This window comes from Phragmites australis, chromosome 2 (assembly GCF_958298935.1).
Source record: "Phragmites australis chromosome 2, lpPhrAust1.1, whole genome shotgun sequence".
In the NCBI taxonomy this organism is placed as follows: Eukaryota; Viridiplantae; Streptophyta; class Magnoliopsida; order Poales; family Poaceae; genus Phragmites; species Phragmites australis.
The window spans coordinates 31,836,439-31,856,145 of NC_084922.1; the positions used below are offsets into that span (position 1 = coordinate 31,836,439).

The window sequence follows — 19,707 nt, forward strand, 5'->3', positions numbered from 1 at the left end:
ATTCTATATCTGATTGTGTTTCTTCATTTAGGTCATTTTCTTCATCAAAATGCTTCTTTCTTTTACCTTGATGTTTTGTAGGAAATTTTGGCTCTACATCCAATTCAGATGCAATGGCTTCTGCAATATCAATACTAGAAGTGAAGCCTTCATTTCTGTACCTCTTAAAAAAATGAGATGACCTCATCGATTTGTTTGAGAGTAGCATCCATACACACAATTTTAGATTGCAACTTCTTGCTCACCATATTTATAGAAAATAAAATGTCATGCCAAATAACCATACCAACTAAAAATTCAAAATTCTCAAGTGCAGTTATCAAAGATTGAGCATCACTCACTGCTTTTGGGTCATCAATAGAAGATGTCTCCAGTTCCAACAAAGCTGACCTTATTTGGGGAGTTTGGTACCTAATAGCTTGTACACTGTTTATTCGACTCTCCCAACGAGTATTAGACAAATATTTGATAGTTAGTTCTGGAACATTGTCAAGCAAAATCTTCCACCTTTTAGTAGAACATGAAAACAATGCATATATCTGTTGTATAACACCGAAGAATGAAATAGCTTTGCTGCAAGATTTCACCATATCACACAGAGTGAGATTTAGACTATGACATGCACATGGTATATATAATGCTCTTGGATTAATTTCAAGCAAACGCTTCTGAACACCTTGGTGTTTTCCCTTCATATTAGAACCATTGTCATAACCTTGACCTCTCACATCAGCGACATTCAAGAGAGTCCAATGCATTCATCAATTCGTTAAAAAGCCCCAATCCTGATGTGTCATCCACCTTTAAGAACTCTAGAAAGAACTCCTCCACTCTCGAAATGTTACTTGACATATTAACACACCGCACAATTAGAGTCATTTGTTCTTTATGGCTCACATCTAGGGTACAATCCAAGATAATAGAGAAATACTTAGCATCCTGGATGATCCTTAAAATAAAACTTTTCACGGCATGAGCAAGAATAGAAATTAACTCATTCTGAATATTGTGGCCAAGATAATGATGATGAATTTCATTATTTTGAATGCGCCTAATGTGTTCTTGCATCACAGAATCAAATTCAGCAATCATTTCAATTGTGCCTAGAAAATTACCATTGTTATCCTGATAAAGTTTCTCATTGGATCCTCGAAAGGCCAAATTATGTTTAGCAAGAAACTTCACAGCAGGAACTATTCTTACCAAAAATTGTCTCCAACGCTCTTTTTCCTTTGCAATTTCCCGTTGCAAATCATCATCAATTGTCTGGTTTTTCCTTAACCTCAACCTAAGTTCATTCCACGTATTCATATTTGTTATATGCTCAACGATGTTCTCATGTTGTTTGAGTCTCCCACTGAGATGCTTCCAGTCCCTCAATCCATCATATGCCAACAAAGTTTTGGTCTGATTTGATTTGAACAATCGGCAGCAAAAACAGTAAACTTTGTCCACATGCTTAGAGTAAACCAACCACTTTCTATCAACAACCTCACCATTACTTAACTTCCTGGAGTAGTAAGCATATGAAAAATGTCTACCACTACTATCCGAAGGAAAATGCAAATTCAATTCTCTCACAGGTCCTTTTTCAATTAAGATATCTCTTCCCCTATTGTCAAGATTGTCCCATGTTCTAGGATCATAGATAGCTAACAGAGAATCTTTTTGTTCATCAGCATTTGAATTTTCAGTATCAGATGAAGGCGGTAAATTTTGTTCCCCTGTAGCATCGTCATTGACATCAACTTCTGCATTTAAATTATGATTAGGTTCCTACCCTTGATCTTCTGTACTACAATCATTTATATCTTCAGGATTATCACCGGGAACAACATTACTTGAAACTGAAAAAAACTTATGTATAGCACCCTTTTGCGATTCAATAAACTGATCTTCTCGTTTTCTTTTTTTCCTTTTCTCAGCACCCGACAAATGCTTCTTAGGCAACATTCTAACACCTGAAATTAGAAAGGAAAATAAGCAACAAGAACCCTAACGACCTAACCAATGGGCAATGGATCATCTATGAGTAACCGTACAAATTAAGTCAGCGAATTGCAATTTGCACAATTAAATCAGCCGTCCAGTCAAACAAAATAGGCAAATAGGAAAAAATGATCTAACCAGCGTCCAAGCGAGTGGGCGTCTGCCGTGAGTGCCGTCTGGCTGTTGGCGTATGGCCGTCTCCAATCTGCAAAAAGCTTACAAAGCACACCGACTCTGCCTGTCTGCCAGGGAGCGCGCGGCGCGGCAACGGAGCAGGTGGACCGGTGCGTGGAGGCATCAGGCATGCACCGGCAGGGCAAGGACGGTAGACTGCAGACCGCGTTCACCGTTCACGACTTCGACTTGGCGTCTCAGCGACAGCGTCTGCCGTATTTGGGCGCTGGCGGCTGGCCCGCTCACCCGCGCGATTGCGCCGTCGGTCTGGCGTCTGCGGACTGCGCCATTTGGGTTTGGTCACTGGGCGCTTGCTGCCTGGGCACTGGCGTCTGGCGTCTGTGGCGTCTGGCCGCTGGGGCCTGGGCGCTGGCATCTGGCCGTCTGCGGGAGCCAGAGCCCAGAGCAGGCACCAGGCAGGCCGCAGGCCACATACCGAGACGGCGAGACCGATAGTCCTGAAAGCTGCAACCTGCATGGCCGACTTCGACTTAGGCATTGGCGTCCGCAGTTCCGCACAGGACTTCGTGACTTCGTGTAGGCTCGTGACATTATGCCGAAGCGTACCTGCTGCTGTGAGGCCCTCTTCCGGCTTGGGCCCTAGGCGGTCGCACCCCCCGCCCTGGCCCAGAGCCAGCCCTGTGTGGCACGTGGACTAGCACAAGAGTATGTGTGCAACAAGCCTTATCCTCATAAACGCAACTTTCAAGAGAGCTACTAAGAGTATCTGGATGATAAGCCTCCATCTTTTCCATCAACCCAGTAGAAGTTTTCTTGCACTCAACAATCTGTCTTTTCATAAGGCATGCTTCATTTAGCGATGGGGTACTACATACCATTGTAACTTGTCATTGATTGTCTAGGGATAGGGTACAAGTCGGTGCATGTTGCCTTATGTAATATCGCCACAAACATGCAACGAATACTTATGATGAGCCTTATATGTGATGTATTTCACTTTTATCAATGAAATGGTTGTGATTTATCATTGTACCAATACAGTTTTTCTAAGCCTGATGCTTTCATAGAATTCTCTGCCTTCAATGCAGAGACAACAATAACTCATTGCTGAACTTTTGTAGATTGAAATGACCATACCGAACAAGAACTTTCACAGGGAATCATTGTCAAGCATTAATGTCACAACTTTTTCAACTTTCACAGGGAATCCCAGCTCATTTGTCCTTGTGCATAATACTCTCATGCTCCAGCCCTAGCCATGCACATGCACTCAGTCCATGCACCAGCTCGTAGCCACCATAAATAACTACACTCTCAACCATGGATAGACCACTCCTTTCTTAGCTCTCTCAACTGTAATGTCTTCCTTAGCTCCACCAAGCCCACTAGGGCTGGATGAAAAGCTCGAAGCTCGCGAGCTAGCTCAGCTCGTGTCTAGCTTGGCTCGTTCCAAAATCTAACGAGGCGAGCCAGAGTTTAAGCTCGTTAGATAACAAGCCAGCTCGGAAGCTAAATGAGCTAGGACCATCGTCTGCTTCATATCGCTCTCTTTCACTGTGGTCATCAGTTTGCTCATTGGTCATCTCCATCTTCGATGGAGAGGCTCCTCGCCAGCCTACTTGGCTTTCTATTGGTCAGCTCCTTGTTACGATGCAGCTCTTATCCTTTTTCTTCTCCCATCGATCATTCCTTCAGGCTTTGCATGTATAGATGAATGCGCGAGGAACGTTGTTTCATATATTGTTTTGGGGGAATGTTTTGTTCCAGTAGCAAAACATATATAGGTGGATCTGTCTACTGCTGTGCTGTATGTGGGTTTGAAAATTTTCAAAAGAGATTCAGCTTACAACAATTATATATCTGATTAAATCATGCAAAGAAGTACTATACTTATAGATGTCATTGCTATTGTTGTATGATTTTATCGATGTATTTTTTAGTGGACATTTATATTCTTTTCATCCTAGTAACGAGCTGCTCATTTAAAAAAAAAATAACGAGCTACTCGCGATCAAACGACCTAGCTCGCGAGCCAAATGAGCCGTGTGGAAGCTCCGTGTCGAGTTCTATCATAATTGTACTTCACAACTATTATTGTTCGAAAAATTAGATTTTGTATCATCCCAACATTACTTCATTTAAAAAATTACTCACACAATTTTACATCAACTAAATAAAGAAATGCCATTCAACATCCGCGTGTCTCATTGCCTTAGCTTCCTTGTAGCCTTAGTTGATATTTTTGAAATAGTTTGAGTTCTTCTATAGGATGTTGCACGAGTGTACACTGACCTCTGGACTTGCCTCATTAAATACATGATTCTTCCCAAATTATTATTAAAAAATAGTTGGACTTCGCAGCGCTGCTTCCCTCTCCTCTCCTCCCCCTCTTTCTTTTTTCCTAGAGGCTAACTGCCACCTGAGAGGGCATGAAAGTATATCTAGCCTCTAAGTGTGATTTTGATAATTAATGACAATACCTATAAACTAATAATTGTGCTGAAAATTATTAGTAGGTTGTTCTATAGGTGATGCATAGAGAAGAGATATGCATCTTGATAGATAAGCTCTAAGTAATGCACGGGTAAGTCAATGACAATACCTATGAACTAATAATATTATTGAAAATTGTTATTAGGTTATTCTATAGGGGATGCATAAGTGATGAAGCATGGATTCATTAAGTAATGCCATGAGTTCAAATAATTGCATCAAAGTCATTAAGATCTTAGTGATACCTATAAGAAGAAGAAGCTTGAAGAATGAAGGTTAAGTTACTTGTGGAAACCAAGTAACTAAAGGTATGTAATTGTTAATTACGTTTTATGAACCAACGCATGTGCTTTATGTTTGAGAGTGAGTTAGGGTTAGGATCCATAAGAAAGCATAAGTTAAATTAAAATCCAATATGACAAGAGTGAAGAATAAAGATTGAAGTCCATATTTGATAAAGTGAATTAATTGAAGATATCAGATACAAAGTTGTTCTCTATGGCAAGACAGTGAAGAGCAAGCAAGACTCAACTGCAATAGTCCATCTGGTGGTGAAGGGCAAACAAATGGCTTGGCACCGAAGGACTAAGACGGTGATAAAGAGCGAGTGAAGGCTTTGCACTAATACCGTGCGAGGCCATGGGAAGCTACAAGTGATTCACATCAATCACATGAAGAATCAAGAAAAGATAGAGTGAAGACGATATAAAAAATAGCAACCCTCTAAGTTTGAAGGAAAAAAACAATACTTAAAGGTACTCAAAACCTCAAAGTGGTTCAAACGAGTTTTATCTTTTAAAATGAGTATAGGTATGCCACACTATAAAGATATACAACGTAGAGCTATCTGTTATGTCTCAGTGCTCAAAGTACCCTTTTTAAACCAAGTTGAGAGACACAAATCACCCTACAAACATCGGGAACTTCTAACTTATTGTGTGTACCCGAATATTCCGGGTGCAACACGTAAGTTCCGGGTAAGCCGGAACCTCCAGAATAGGATCTGGGCAAGGGTGCTCAGTTTGGCTTTTCTAACCAACCCAAAAGTTCTGGGTAGTCGGATATTCCGGATAATGACCAGTCTAAGGTTCTCTGTTTGATTTTCAAGTCTGAACCCAGAAGTTCCGGACTGGGTCGGGACTTCCAGATTCTAATGACTAGCCGGAACCTCTGGATTGAGTCTAGGGATGTCAATGGAGAATTCCCCATCGGGGAATGTTTCCCCATCCCCGTCCCCGCACGAAGGAAAATTCCCTGTCCCCGTCCCCACCCCCGCTCGCGGGGACTATTTTCTCCCCATCCCCGTCCCCGCACGGGGAATGGAGACCCGACGGGGAACCCGTCCCCGCCCACCTAGGCCGAGGCAGCCCACTGGGCCGTGGCCACCCACTGGGCCGACCCGCACCATGCCACGGCGCCAGGTCATGCCTGGCTGGGCTGCACGCTAGCGCCTGCCTGGGTCGCGCATCTGGCTCCCGCCTGGGCCGGTCGCGCACGCCTGGGCCACCACCGCTGGGCCGAAACGGGTCCCCGCGGGAAAACGGGGAAGGGGAATGCTTCCCCATACCCGTCCCCGCTAGACCTGATGGAGATATGATTTGTACCATTTATATCCCCGCGGGTGACGAAATCTCCCCATCCCCGTCCCCTAATAGGGGAATTCCCTGCGGGGAATCGAGGATCGGGTCCCCATTGACATCCTTAATTGAGTCCAGGCTACAACCCTCTGTTTTGCATTCAAGTGTCAACCTGGAAGTTCTATGTTTCACTCGAAAGTTCTGGGTTAAGTCAGAAAGTTACATAATAGCTAGTTTTTAGAGGTTGGATATAAATACCCCCTCACTCCCTCTTTTCTTATGCTATTGGTGCTTCCACAAAAACACTCAAAACCAAAGCCAATAGAGCTCTCCCCACTCCAATCTAGTGTGAGATTTGAGAAGAAAAATAAGTTGGGTTGAGTGATTGGAAGTTTGAGTGCAAGTGGGCATAACTCCCATACTGAGCACTCGAGTTCATCGGCAAGAAGTTTGTCATCACGTTTGTTACTCTTGGAGCTTGGTGCTCTTAGGTGGTTAGGCATCGCCGGTGAGCACCCAATGTTGTGGTGTGTTGTGGAAAGTTTGTGAAGACGTCAATTTCACCTCCGTAAGAGAAGAAATGAAAAATGGAAGCCAAGTTCAAGTGTGACTGAGCTTGAAGAGAAAAAGGGTTGAGTGAGACCCGGCTCAAGTGTGACTAAGCACCTCAACAGAGATGTAGAAACCTCTAGTGGAGGTGTACGAACTTCAAAAAATAAATCGTGTGTCTTATTTTTTGTTTCCTTGTTTTTGAGTTCTTGCTCACTATTTATGCATATTGCTCGATCTAGTTGCTTGTGTGAAATTGATTATAGGTTCTCTATAGATCTACTTAGAATTATCATTTGGAATACATGATATCATTTGATTTGAGTTAGAACTCTTTAGGTGTACTTTGATTTCAGTTTCGAGTTCATTCTCTGTTGAACTAGGAAGTTCTGGAATTAACCCGGAAGTTCTGGATTCTGCATATTTCGCTGCAAAATCTCTTGAACCCGGAAGTTTTGAATTGAAACCGAAATTCTAAATTATATATAATCCACTGCGTAGTTTTAATTTTGCAAGAACACCTATTCACCCTTCTAAGTGACATCATTGTCCTTTTAGGACAGTAGAGGCCTAACCACACTCTAAGAGAACGGTAAGTGGCGATAAGATACGATAAGGCCTGAGGTGGGGCCTAATCGTCCTCTTAGTGGCGGTAAGGACTACACATGCCAGTCCTTTGAGAATAGTCTTCTCCGAGGTATATTTATTTAATTATTTATGTTAGAAAAAATAAAGAAATTCTAGTTGGTAAACTCAGCGGTGCAGTAGTGGCTGATCCGACTCGCAGTCAGAGATGGCAGGCGCCTGGGCTCAGCCTTGAAGGTGTGGGCCAGGCCAGGCCATCGGGCAGTTGGGCTCGCTTATGCAGAAATGCCAAATGAATCAAAACTGGCGTTTCCAAACTATCGGTTGGACCGCATCAGGCCCGCATCCTCAACCCATGTGATTCTTTCGACTGCTTTGGCCATCTCCAGCAGCTACCTCAAATTTTTATCCTCAAAAATACTATTATAGCATCCATTATTTTTTCATCTCCAGCAGCTACCCTATTTTCTACCTTCTACTCCTCTTTTTCTCTCTCCGGTCCCGCGGTTAGCCTCTATGAAGAGCACAGCACCCGAATCTGCAAATTTGCTTCCTCCGCTGGAGTTGGCTGGTAGAGCTCTAAATTTTTTGGAAGTGGCTCTACTTTAAAAGTTATTTTATGTTCGAAAGTGATTATCTAATAATTATTTATGGTAAATTTTATAGATAAAATGATTTTGTGTAGAAGTGAATTAGAAAAAGTTATTTTTAACTTATAATATCTAGTTCATTTCAATGAATCACTCCAACAAAATTAACTAAAAGCTAAAAACTACATACCATCATTTAGTAAAGCTCCTACTAATTTCATTTTAAGAGTTGATTTAAGATCTCTAATAAACAAACCCTTTCTCGTGGCGTGATGATTGTCCTCATGAAATGCATGGCTCCGCATCAAGATTGCCCCAATCCTCCCCGCCCCCCCCCCCCCCATACACAAAGGACTGCCCAATTCACGTCTAGCAGCAGTTCAAATCGTAAAACATTGTTGACAAATTACAACAGCCTATTAATTACTACGTCGCGAGAATATCATGACTCAAAATAAGCTAGATTGATTTTCTTTAAGTTAAAATCGGGTTGGAATTTTAGCATCGTTTTCTCGTTTTCGAGGCAAATTGCTTGCGTACAATAGTTTACACGTTGCAGTGATAATACTTTTAGGATTTGCTAATTATCATGCGCCCAGCCTGTATCACATGTAGTGATGAAGCTAGAACAAACTTGACGGTGACGCAATACACATAGCAATATACTCAATTTTGCTATTTAAATCTGGTAATTTTGGATACACTCAAACTATGTAGCGTCGCTACTGATGGCATGAAGCAAAATTACTTAAAACAATAGTGTCAAGCAAGTCGTATGCACCTAAATTATCAAACTTCATAAATCCATACTCCTACGTGATAGATAAGTTATGATAGATCTAAATAATATCTATTATATATTTTATACGATCAAACGATTGATAATCAAAATTGTTCCTCCATCTTCTTTCCTTGTAATTGTTTAAAAACCTATAATTAATAGGTGTTATCAGAATTAAAAAATATTAATACACAATTATTTTCTTTAATCTATATTTAATAGCTAGAATCAATCTATATCTTATATTTCCTTCCATTTCAGCTTTTTGTTTCTTAATTTTTTTGAAAAGTATTAGCCTCCATCGTAATATTACTGATTCAACATGTGTAACATAGTGGGTGGTTGCTAGTTGGTTCAAGTTTTTTCTCCTTGAAATGGCTCAAAATTCTTCCGGTTTCTTGCCCAAGCAAACGAGCATACGGCAACAGTATTTCCCGACCACCAAAATAGCATTTCCATGATGCGTCACGGAATAAAGAAAGTCGCTGTTCCACGCTAGGTCACCTAAACCCACCAACCCGACGCTAACACGAGCTCCACCGCTAATGACAGGTGGGCCCGCGCATCGCCGCGCCCCCCGTTTCTCCTCTGCTCCCACCAACTTGTTCCTATTTAGCCCCCCGCTTCGCTGGCGTCTCGCATTTCGGTCCCCACTCACTGCGAACGGAGTCCAAGGCAGACGCTGCCACCGATTCACGAGCGGTGGAAGGAAGAGGAGAGGGAAAGAAGATGCAGAACGTGGTGGAGGTCGAGCCGGGCCGCCCGGCCGCCGATGGCCGGTTCTCCGTGGGGCCCACCTACCGGAGCGCCTTCGCCCGCGACGGCTTCCCGCCCCCCGTCCCCGGGCTCGATAGCTGCTACGACATCTTCCGGTGAGCCCTCTCTCTCGCTTTGCTCTTCGGTTCTGTGACGAGGGGTTGCTGAGCTTGCTGTTCCATTGCCGAGACCTGAGGGGTGGAAGATCGGTTCGAAATATTTTCTTTTTGGCGTCTGGGTGCTTGGTATGTTGGTGCTGCTCTTGCACAGCAAGATTCAGAAGGTTGTGGATGGATGCGTTATTGGTTATTTGTCTCCGTTTTTTTTTTGCATGGATATTGGAATTTGGCAGGTGCTTATTTTTGCTCGGTTAGTTGCTTGCATATGCTAGTATGGGGATTGTTCTGAATAAATAAAAAGTAGTGGATTGCTTGATATTTCATATTTGTCTGCTCCACTTGCTTTTGACCAAAACAGAAGAAAAAAAAATCCAATTCTCTATGGGATTTATGTGCAAAGTTAGTTATCCTGCTCACCTACCTTTTTTCATTAATGTTTGGAGATCCTAGTTAGTTACACTTCAGATTCGCTGGACAGTTGTGGAAGCAATCACGCTTTCAGGCTCTCTGTTGCTTCTGATCCGGTCCTACGTTGTTCCATAGGCGGATTGCAAATCTTGGTCGCTTCAATTTTCTCTGTTCTTGTTGCCTGATTTGCCCCATAGGCTTTATTTGCAACGTTTTTTTGGTCTTCATTGCTCCTTGCGGTTCCTGATGGGTAAGATCTCCTAGATATTAGTTGGTAGGCACTACTATTTTTCCTTCATCCTGCAAATTTTTTAATCAAGTTTGGAATCAATCAGAAGAAAACTCTCTGAATCAGTAAAACTGGGTGACAGTACAAACATGTCATACACTTTGACAAAGTAAATTATTATTAGTGGAATATGATTCTGTGTAGTCATTCATGCTGGTGTCAGGTTGGTCAATGCATCAATGGTCTCATGTCTGTTTGGTGTTGAACTTGGTTAAGTACGCATTAACCAGGAAAATTAATAGGATAGGTCGGCCCTTTGCATTTTAGGCTGCTGACTTGCTTCTGACAACGCTTAATTTGGTGATCTGTTTTTCCTTTTTCCAATAAATTTAGCGGCCTATTGTCTCCAAGTACTGAGCTTGTTTAATCTCTGGTTTCAATCATCTCTCTCCATACACAGAATGGCTGTGGAGAAGTATCCAAACAACAGAATGCTTGGTCACCGTGAGATTGTTGATGGGAAGGTATCTATATTACTCCGTGAACACCTTCTGTTCCCCTGGATGACTCCAGCGATATGAAGTTTGCTGAAAGAGGATTTATCTTGTATCATAGGCTGGTGGATACGTCTGGAAGACTTACAAGGAGGTTTTTGACATTGCAAATAAAATCGGTAACTCTATTAGGAGCCGTGGACTTGCAAAGGTTTGGTCACTTTCTTTATGTATCTGCTATTTTACCACTCCAATACTAGTTTACTTGAGCATCTTTATGTGTATTGAGCTTGGAAGGACACATGAATTAAACACTGTGGGAACATTCGGGTCACCTTAGGCGCACCAGTTTGATGCACTGTTGATTAAAGAATCATGTCATCTCTTTCTGACTAAATTTTTGACATGGTAATTTTGCAGGGCAGCCGTTGCGGTATCTATGGTGCTAATTGTCCTGAATGGGTTATCACAATGGAGGTAAATCTTGTCTGTCGCCAGCTTTTAATTCAATGCTTTCTCATCTTTCTTGCAATAGCATGGAGATATTAGAGGCACTATTTTCATCACTTTGGACTTGAAGTTTTGTATTTTGAACTAACAAGCACTGTGTTAAGTGTCTCTTGTCAACTTATTCGCCTTCAAAAATCTCTATCCTTTGCAGGCTTGCAATGCCCATGGAATCTACTGTGTTCCATTATACGACACACTTGGTATATATTCTGCCGTTTTCATGATTTCAGCTTTGGCTACACATGGATAAGCTTATCATTTTCTGTGGTGATACATCTTGCTAGTTTTTTTTGGTTGTGCATCATCTTCTTAGTTGGATCTTGTGGGTTTCATCTCTAGCCTACCCCAACTTCCTAGGGACAAAGGCTTTGTTGTTGCATCTGTGGGTCATATGCTTCTTTCCTTTTCCTTTGAGAAATGGGCCTTGAATTCCATATGCGTGCACTGTTTTAATTCTTTTTTAAAAAAGATTGAGTCCTAATCATATCTCCAGGAAGAAAACAAATGAATCGAGTGACACCTTTAGAAATTGTTGCAAATAAGTTATCTGATGACCTTGTTAATTTATCATGTAAAACAACCATGTAAGCAATTAACTAAGAAAGTGAGTAGTATTGAGTGAGTACTAATCTGTCCCCACTACTTGCACATTTACTAGCATTGAAAGAAGCAGTGTATGAGATTATAGCTCACACCTTATTGAACATGCTCTTTTTGTAGGAGCTGGTGCAGTAGAGTTTATTTTGTGCCACGCAGAAGTTGAGATTGCTTTTACTGAGGAAAAGAAAGTTGAGCTGGTATGACTCTTTACCTTGCATGCAGAATTAATATGCTTGCAATTTCTCATGTAATCTGTGTCCAGTTGTGGATCTTCTCTTTTAAATATTTGATATTCATGTCTTTGCTTGGGCAATGAATACGTGAGTTGACCCCTATTTAGTTAGTGGCTCTATAAACATATGCAGATCCGTTTATTGGTCTACAGGAGGTGTATAACTGTATATAAATTGTTTTTATCCTGACAAAGGTCAATTCTCAGTTATCTCTGTGAAGTTCCATAACTTGTCGGGAGCAATAGAGTCATTGGTACACAGTAACTGTAAAAAAAAAATGCTTTTCTTATACAATTTTCTATGGTCTAGCTATTATCTTGGTGCTGTGGCAGAAGTGGAAGTGGTGGTGGAGAGAGGGAGGGGGAACTATGCTTAGAGTTTCGATGCCTCTTGATACAATGTTAGCAATGTTGCTTATCCATTCCATGGGCCAAGATTTATGCATGTATAGGATATAGCAAAATGACAGAAAAGCCCCTAGCTAAGCATGCCTATAACACATTCCTAACGGACTTAACAGTTTCATCATGGTTTTCCAAAATTGTAAGAGTTGTGCTATTAATATCGTAATAGGTATTCTATTATCAATATCTATGTTTTATGTCTCTGATGCATGTTGAATATTTTCAATTTGGGCAGCTCTTGAAGACTTTACCTAAGTCAAGTGAGTTCTTGAAAAGTAAGTTCAATATATCCTAGATAGATTCCATCATCATATTCATCAAGAACTAAAATGTTTGTACCATGAAACTAAATGTATAATCTTATTGCAGCAATTGTGAGTTTTGGCAAGGTAACTCAAGAACAAATGGAAGAAGGTTCCAAATATGGGGTGTTAATATACTCGTGGGATGAATTTCTGTCCCTGGTAAGATGCTCCAGCTCTTTGTGGGGTTCATTTGAATATTATTGACTTACAGCTTTCTAATTGTTGTGTCTATCCACAAATGCCGGTGAATAACTGCACAAGCAAATAATTAACTACATTCATGAAACATCAAAATAAAGACTTATGTCATTGCAAATTAGTCAAGTCTGCTGTTGTTGTTACCATCTGTGGTACTGAATGTCCTAAAAAATTGTTTTCTTGCTTCATACTTTGCTTGATCACACAGTACGTTTTTGCTGACAAAAAGACCGAAAGTGAAATTTGGTTTAATTTTTTAGTTGATATGACTTATTTTACTGCAATGACCTATCTTTGGCAGACACAAAAGTGAATTTGGTTTTACTGTACAGTTCATGAAATATTTAACTGGGATGACCTTTCTATGGCGGCTATGCATTACTATTCCATTTTATGTGGTGCTATGTATGCAGTCAGGTGACCAAGAATTTGATCTTCCAGTCAAGGAGAAGACAGATATATGCACTATAATGTATACTAGTGGAACTACTGGTGACCCGAAAGGAGTACTGATATCCAATGCGAGCATTATTTGTCTCATCGCAGGTGTGGACCGGCTGCTTAATTCTGTAAACGAGGAGGTGAGATGCTCTAACAACTCTTGCATGATGCGACCTCACCTCACACACTAGTTAACCTTTAATATCTTCTACAATGTGAGAATTTCAGCTGGCAGAAATCGACGTTTACATGTCTTACCTTCCTCTTGCGCACATCTTTGATCGTGTCGTGGAGGAGTTGTTTATGTTCCATGGTGCCTCTATTGGATTCTGGCGTGGGGTAAGCATCAGTGTGCACGTGAATACCTTTTTGTCATTTTATTTTTGGGCCTGTGGTGACTAACTTTTTTGTCACAGGATGTTAAACTGTTAGTTGAAGATATTGGTGTGCTGAAACCAACAATCTTGTGTGCTGTTCCACGTGTTCTTGATCGGATATTTTCTGGTAAGGGACTACTTGAAACATGACACAAGTTATCTAAATCTCATAAATATTTTCTGTGGATGAGATATCTAACGTGGTTATGAGCAGCAGAATATTACACTTATACCATATGATTATTATCAGATTGTTTTGGCCTTAACTTTTTAAAGATGAATAAATATATCAATGTACACATTGATTATGATAGGTCAATTTGTTTCACCACCACTATAAATTTCCTTTGGGAAACACCTGTTCTTCACTGGTGTTCTTATTGCTTATGCCTATGGTGTGGTTTGCACCTTCGGTTTTTTTTTTTGGTTAATTCTATCTGGTCCATCAATAATCTTGAGGTGCCATTGCCAGATGTCCTACTCTACTATTCTTCTTAACTTAATAGATTGGATATATCTGTATCATATCTAGTCTTTCCTACTTTATCTATCATTCATTTAGATTTTAGTTCATTATTCTCAACTTGGCCATGAAAGCCTTCGGCATGGACTTATTGTACAGTCTACCGCCTTAATCTGTTCTTTTTATGAATCTGCATGTTGTTGTTATGTGGGGCCGATCGTCCAGTCGGCACCACAAGCAGCCCAGCACGGCATAGGCTGTTTAGGATCAGGCTTGCCATTAGCTTTCAACTCAAGTTATATAAATTCAGCTCGTTCGGATTAAGAGTTGGTTTGTTCAAGGTTGTTAGGAGTTTGTTTCATCCGACCATCTATATATAAGAGAGGCGGCATTCATGAACAAAGGTAAGCAAGAAGTTGATCTTCTATTCCTATCTCTCGGTGCTCAGCACCTCCCTTTCATCACAGCTCCATGCAGACAGAGGATACAAGCCTCATCCTCCCGTTGAGCACACCTGCAACCTTAAAAACCTCTTACAGCCCCCAAGCCACAACAGTTGTCCTTCGTGCTCTTAGTATATGAAGAATTGGTGGGCGAGGTTCTTGTAGTCATTGACGTAAGCTCATGCATGAACTTGGTGTATAGTTCTTGGTCTATCTATTCGAGCAGTTTGCTTCCACTGTTCAAAAGGATTTGAAACCGGCACTGTGAGTGCAATTTTGAGTGTTCATGAGTATACTCTTCCTTATATTTTACCTAAATTTTCAGGACTCCAAGCTAAAATTTCCTCTGGTGGTTTTGTAAAGAGTACACTGTTCAATCTTGCTTACAAATTGTAAGTTTACTATCCTAAATATTGTTTCTTCTGAGTGTGCTATATGATAGCATTTTCTTAATAAGTGTCTGTAGCTGCAGTTAACCTTACCTTATACAAATCCAAGTATTGAGTGCACATTGTATTTTGCAGCAAGCAGTTTAGAATGATGAGAGGAGCTAAGCACAATGAAGCTGCAGCCATATGTGACAAAGTAGTTTTTAGTAAGGTAATTAAATTTTTGCAGTCAATGATTCTCGATTATGTATGCTCTTTTATCTTTTTGCCTCTTTAAGTTTAACTTATTGATCTTCAGGTGAAAGAGGGTCTTGGTGGAAATGTTAGAGTTATTTTATCTGGAGCTGCTCCACTTGCCACCCATGTTGAAGAATACTTGCGAGTGGTGACGTGCGCACATGTCATACAAGGATATGGTATATATCTTTTGCTCCTCTTTGTGATGTGAAAACAGTAACTCCCTACTCTTGAAGTTGGTTCAAGTTGCAACCTTGCTCTTGTCATTTTTCTGTTGTATTTCATCTAGCTGGACACTTTTATAATTTACTAGTGCAGATTATATCTACCATTAAAGCATGGGAAATTGGTGTAATTATGTAAATAAAGTTACTACTACTTCATAGTTTGCAGCTTAGTTTAATTACTTGATAGGATGCCTTCTTTGTTATCTGCTCGCAATGAATGCTGTTGGCTCGTATGATGTTTGTAGTTAATGCCCCCACCCACCCTAAAAAACAAGTGTCAGCATTAATTTTCTTTCCTTAAATTGGTTTTTAACATAAGCAGAGAAAAGAGTTTAATATTTCCTGTAGCAGTTACGTCATATCCCTTTATCTGCATAAGCTGATGCTTTGTTTGGGGTGTGAACAGAACTTTGTCTATCTTCTCCAACCTAACTATCTACACTGGAACGTTTTTACTCATCTGCTTTCCTTTTAGGTCTCACGGAAACTTGTGCTGGATCTTTTGTTTCGTTACCAAATCAGATGTCCATGATAGGGACTGTTGGTCCTCCAGTGCCAAACATTGATGTTCGTCTGGAGTCTGTCCCAGAAATGGATTATGATGCACTTGCAAGCAGAGCTCGTGGAGAAATCTGCATCAAGGGAGAAACATTATTCTCAGGATATTACAAGCGAGAAGACCTTACAAAGGAGGTCTTGGTTGATGGATGGTTCCATACTGGTATGTATTGCTCATTTATTATCCATACTGTTGCTCTGTTTTTATAATGTGGTGGCTGCAAAATATGATAAAACCTTCTTGTCAGATGAGTTGCTGAAGCTTACTGATAAGTGAAGAATGTCACTGGAAATTGTTTTCCTAATTAGTCTTAACACTGAGAGATAGGCTAAGCTCCCTCCAGTTGAGCTGATTCAGCATCTTTCCCTCTAGATTACTAATCATCATGCCCAACCTGTTCGAGAACAGCACCCGAGTAATCACAATTTTTATGGTGTGTATTTTTAGCAGTTCAATTTCCATATAAAAATTCACTTAGGGTTCTCGTCATGCATCAACACAACAATGTTCTGTTTTGTGCCTCAATTAGGTGGAGATTTGACATATTTTCACGACCCTGAGGTAATGACCTAACTGGGTAGCTGTGGGAAGTGGCCGGTCTCTCCTTGGCCAACTTCTTGCCCGTGTTTGGAAGATTGATGCCGGTTCTGGTGGATTTGTCGGAAACAGCAGGAGATGAGATAGTAGAGAATAGAGACGAGGAACTAGATTGTTTATTGCTTGATTTCCTGAAGAGGCAAGAGGCCTACTGCTCTTTATATATAGAGCTGCAGCCGCATACAGACTCCAATCGGTCGTAGCCGAAATCTAAACTAACTCCGAGTCCTAATCCAACTCCACACACAATCCTAATTGATTACAAATCAAACTTTCGAAACCTATCTCTACTATCTGACTTGAATTTGATCTCCTAACCAATCCGACTAGACTCAATCTAAACTTCGTAATTTATTTAAATCCTAATACTAAGCCACCACTTTGATCTGTTGCCCCTTTTCCTCTCCTACTACTATATGTCTTGCCGACCATAACATCTCTCCCCTCCTTCGGAAACAGCTCGTCCTCGAACTGAAAGTCCGGATATTGCTCCTTAAAATTTGGAACATCTTCCCAAGTTGTTTCACTTGCAGCCAAACCTTCCCAACGCACTAGCACCTGCTAAACTCCCCAGACAAACCTGCTGCGCACCACCTGAGATGGCTTAGGCAGGGCACGGCCATTGATGAAATCTAAACTAACTCCGAGTCCTAATCCAACTCCACACACAATCCTAACTGATTACAAATCAAACTTTGCAAACCTATCTCTACTATCCGACTTGAATTTGATCTCCTAACCAATCCGACTAGGCTCAATCTAAACTTCCTAATTTATTTAAATCCTAATATGGAAACTCAGCCACCATTTTGATTTGTTGCCCCTTTTCTTCTCCTCCTATATGTTTGCCGACCATGAACACATATTTTCCTGTTATGCTTGCAGGTGACATTGGTGAGTGGCAACCTGATGGAAGTATGAAAATCATAGATCGTAAAAAGAACATATTCAAACTTTCACAGGGAGAATACGTGGCAGTTGAAAATTTGGAGAATATTTATGGTCTTGTTTCTGCTATAGACTCGGTATGTAATGCTTCAACCTTTTAATTTCTCTGGTCTTTAAATTTTTGCTGCCACATTGTTCTTTATATGATAATCAATAAATGGATGAAATGGTTTACTCATGCTTGCCTCCTGTTGATTCTTTTGAACGAATTTGAATTTTGTTCAATTTTTTGAACAATTTTTCAGATATGGGTATATGGGAATAGCTTTGAGTCCTTCCTTGTCGCTGTGATCAATCCCAACAAGGAAGCTCTTGAGAGTTGGGCTGCAGCGAATGGAATCAGTGGTGATTTCGAGTCGTTGTGCCAGAACCCTAAAGCAAAGGAATACTTTTTAGGAGAACTGTCGAAAATAGGCAAAGAGAAGAAGGTGATCTCATGATTGTTCCCTTGTTTTGCTTCCTGTTATTTGCTCGTGGTGCATACTATAACTCTCCACTTATTTTCTCAGCTCAAAGGTTTTGAATTCATAAAAGATGTACATCTCGAACCAGTGCCTTTTGACATGGATCGTGACTTGATCACTCCAACATATAAAAAGAAGCGGCCGCAGTTGCTTAAGTACTACCAGGTACTGCCCGTTTATCTATTGTCATAAAGCAGGTCCGGAATTTTTTTTTTGTTTACTTAGATGCATGACCGTGTCATTTGTTTAACTGTCCTTGAGTTAATTTAAGCTCATACGAATGGGTAACATTTCCTTTTATGGCAGCAGGCATTATAGTGGGATGTTTGGGTACCTTTGAGGCTATTGTTGTTTTATTTTATTAGCATGCTTTTGCTTGTTTATGGGTTTGTGATGTCTTCCGTTCAAATAAGAGTTTTTCTGAGTTCTAACCTTCAATTTGCAGGGTGTGATTGACAACATGTACAAAGGTGCCAAGTGAGCTCACCATGCCGTATAGAAGAACACCCGAGATGAAGATTCCCAACGTTGAAGAAGCTGACTGGAGTTCCGAACTGAGAAGTGTTTTTGTTGTGCTGTGTATACGTTCATAGTTTGGATGCAAGTATTCTGTAACACCTTATCAGAAAACGATTGGCCATATATATAGCAAACGAGCAATGCGCTAGCATGTGGAACTTGCATATACCATTTCATGATCTTTGAAATCTGAAACTGCCAGTTTTGCGTTAGATTCTTGAATCGCGCCCTTTGCTGGCGTCACTATCCAAATGTTAATTTCTACCTTGATCAAGGAATACATTTTCTTTTTGGACGTGATCTGCAAGAATCTTGACATTTAACTCATCTGCCTGCTGCTTTCTGTGGTGCATTGTAGGGATACAGTAAGTCAATGCTGGCGGTTTTCCAGTAGTGGTGGTGTTCAGTAAAGCAAGGGAGGTCTTGTCAAATTCCTATTACTATATTTTAGAGCCGCGCGGCTCGGAGGCCAGCCGCGTGGTTCTCGGCAAAAAACGTTCCGTCCATCCGATACGCGGTGCGGTCCTCGTCGCACGCGGGGCGCTGCGCTTCACGCCCACCTGGCGGGCCCATGTGCCCGGCCACAATCTCCCGCCGATCTCTTTGGATCCCACTCGCTGTTCTGTCGTCCGCCACCCGCCGGTCAAGCGTGCCTGCTTGTCAGCTGCACGTGCCGGTTACCTCCTGATGGGGAGGTCCTGCCAGCCCGCATGTTGTGCACCTGTGCCGTGCTCTTCTGTAATCCAATGGACAGCTGTCCAGGGTGTCACCGGACGATACAACCCAGGCTCTCTTCCTTTCTCCTCCCTTTTCGTCTCTGCTATTTGCGATGCATGCTTCTTGGCTGCTCAGCCTTGGTCCTTAGCTCCGCACTCCGTGCTCAGTCTTGGTCCTCGGCTCCACACCCTTGCTTGCCCTGGTTAGTGCGGTAGTGTCTATTCTAGAGTTTTATTGGTCTGGGCAGTGGTTGCTCCCACGTTTCGAATCCCTTGGTATCGAGATTTTCGGCTTGTGATCTCGTTGACCCCTCTATGGGCTAAGTTGCTTCCGCAGTTGCTTTTAAAATGACTAGATCTGTGTTCCTTTTA

General features: G+C 41.3%; 2 protein-coding genes across 2 annotated transcripts; one reads left to right on the forward strand and one right to left on the reverse strand.

The window, feature by feature from the left end:
• Positions 1-729: 729 nt before the first annotated feature.
• Positions 730-2,028, reverse strand: LOC133905441 (uncharacterized). The gene is given in 1 exon segment (XM_062347220.1): positions 730-2,028. A coding segment is annotated over 1 exon segment (1,224 nt). The 5' UTR covers positions 1,954-2,028.
• A 1,690-nt stretch (positions 2,029-3,718) lies between these two features.
• Positions 3,719-18,831, forward strand: LOC133905449 (long chain acyl-CoA synthetase 4-like). Its single transcript, XM_062347233.1, has 20 exons — positions 3,719-3,757; positions 9,252-9,571; positions 10,672-10,735; positions 10,827-10,916; positions 11,126-11,182; positions 11,367-11,415; positions 11,936-12,012; positions 12,688-12,727; positions 12,822-12,916; positions 13,369-13,536; positions 13,625-13,735; positions 13,813-13,900; positions 15,005-15,071; positions 15,204-15,279; positions 15,367-15,484; positions 16,008-16,253; positions 17,574-17,713; positions 17,882-18,064; positions 18,146-18,265; positions 18,546-18,831. Exons 1-20 carry the CDS (start codon positions 3,719-3,721, stop codon positions 18,579-18,581), a joined length of 2,184 nt encoding a protein of 727 aa, XP_062203217.1. The 3' UTR covers positions 18,582-18,831.
• Positions 18,832-19,707: the final 876 nt, after the last annotated feature.

What these genes read in the sequence shown, in the direction of transcription:
- LOC133905449 (XM_062347233.1), top strand. Translation starts at nt 3,719, where the DNA reads ATGGAGAGGCTCCTCGCCAGCCTACTTGGCTTTCTATTG. An exon ending in AGGAAAAGAAAGTTGAGCTG is followed by an intron (nt 12,013 to 12,687) that starts GTATGACTCTTT and finishes CAATTTGGGCAG; the next exon opens with CTCTTGAAGACTTTACCTAA. An exon ending in GGGATGAATTTCTGTCCCTG is followed by an intron (nt 12,917 to 13,368) that starts GTAAGATGCTCC and finishes CTATGTATGCAG; the next exon opens with TCAGGTGACCAAGAATTTGA.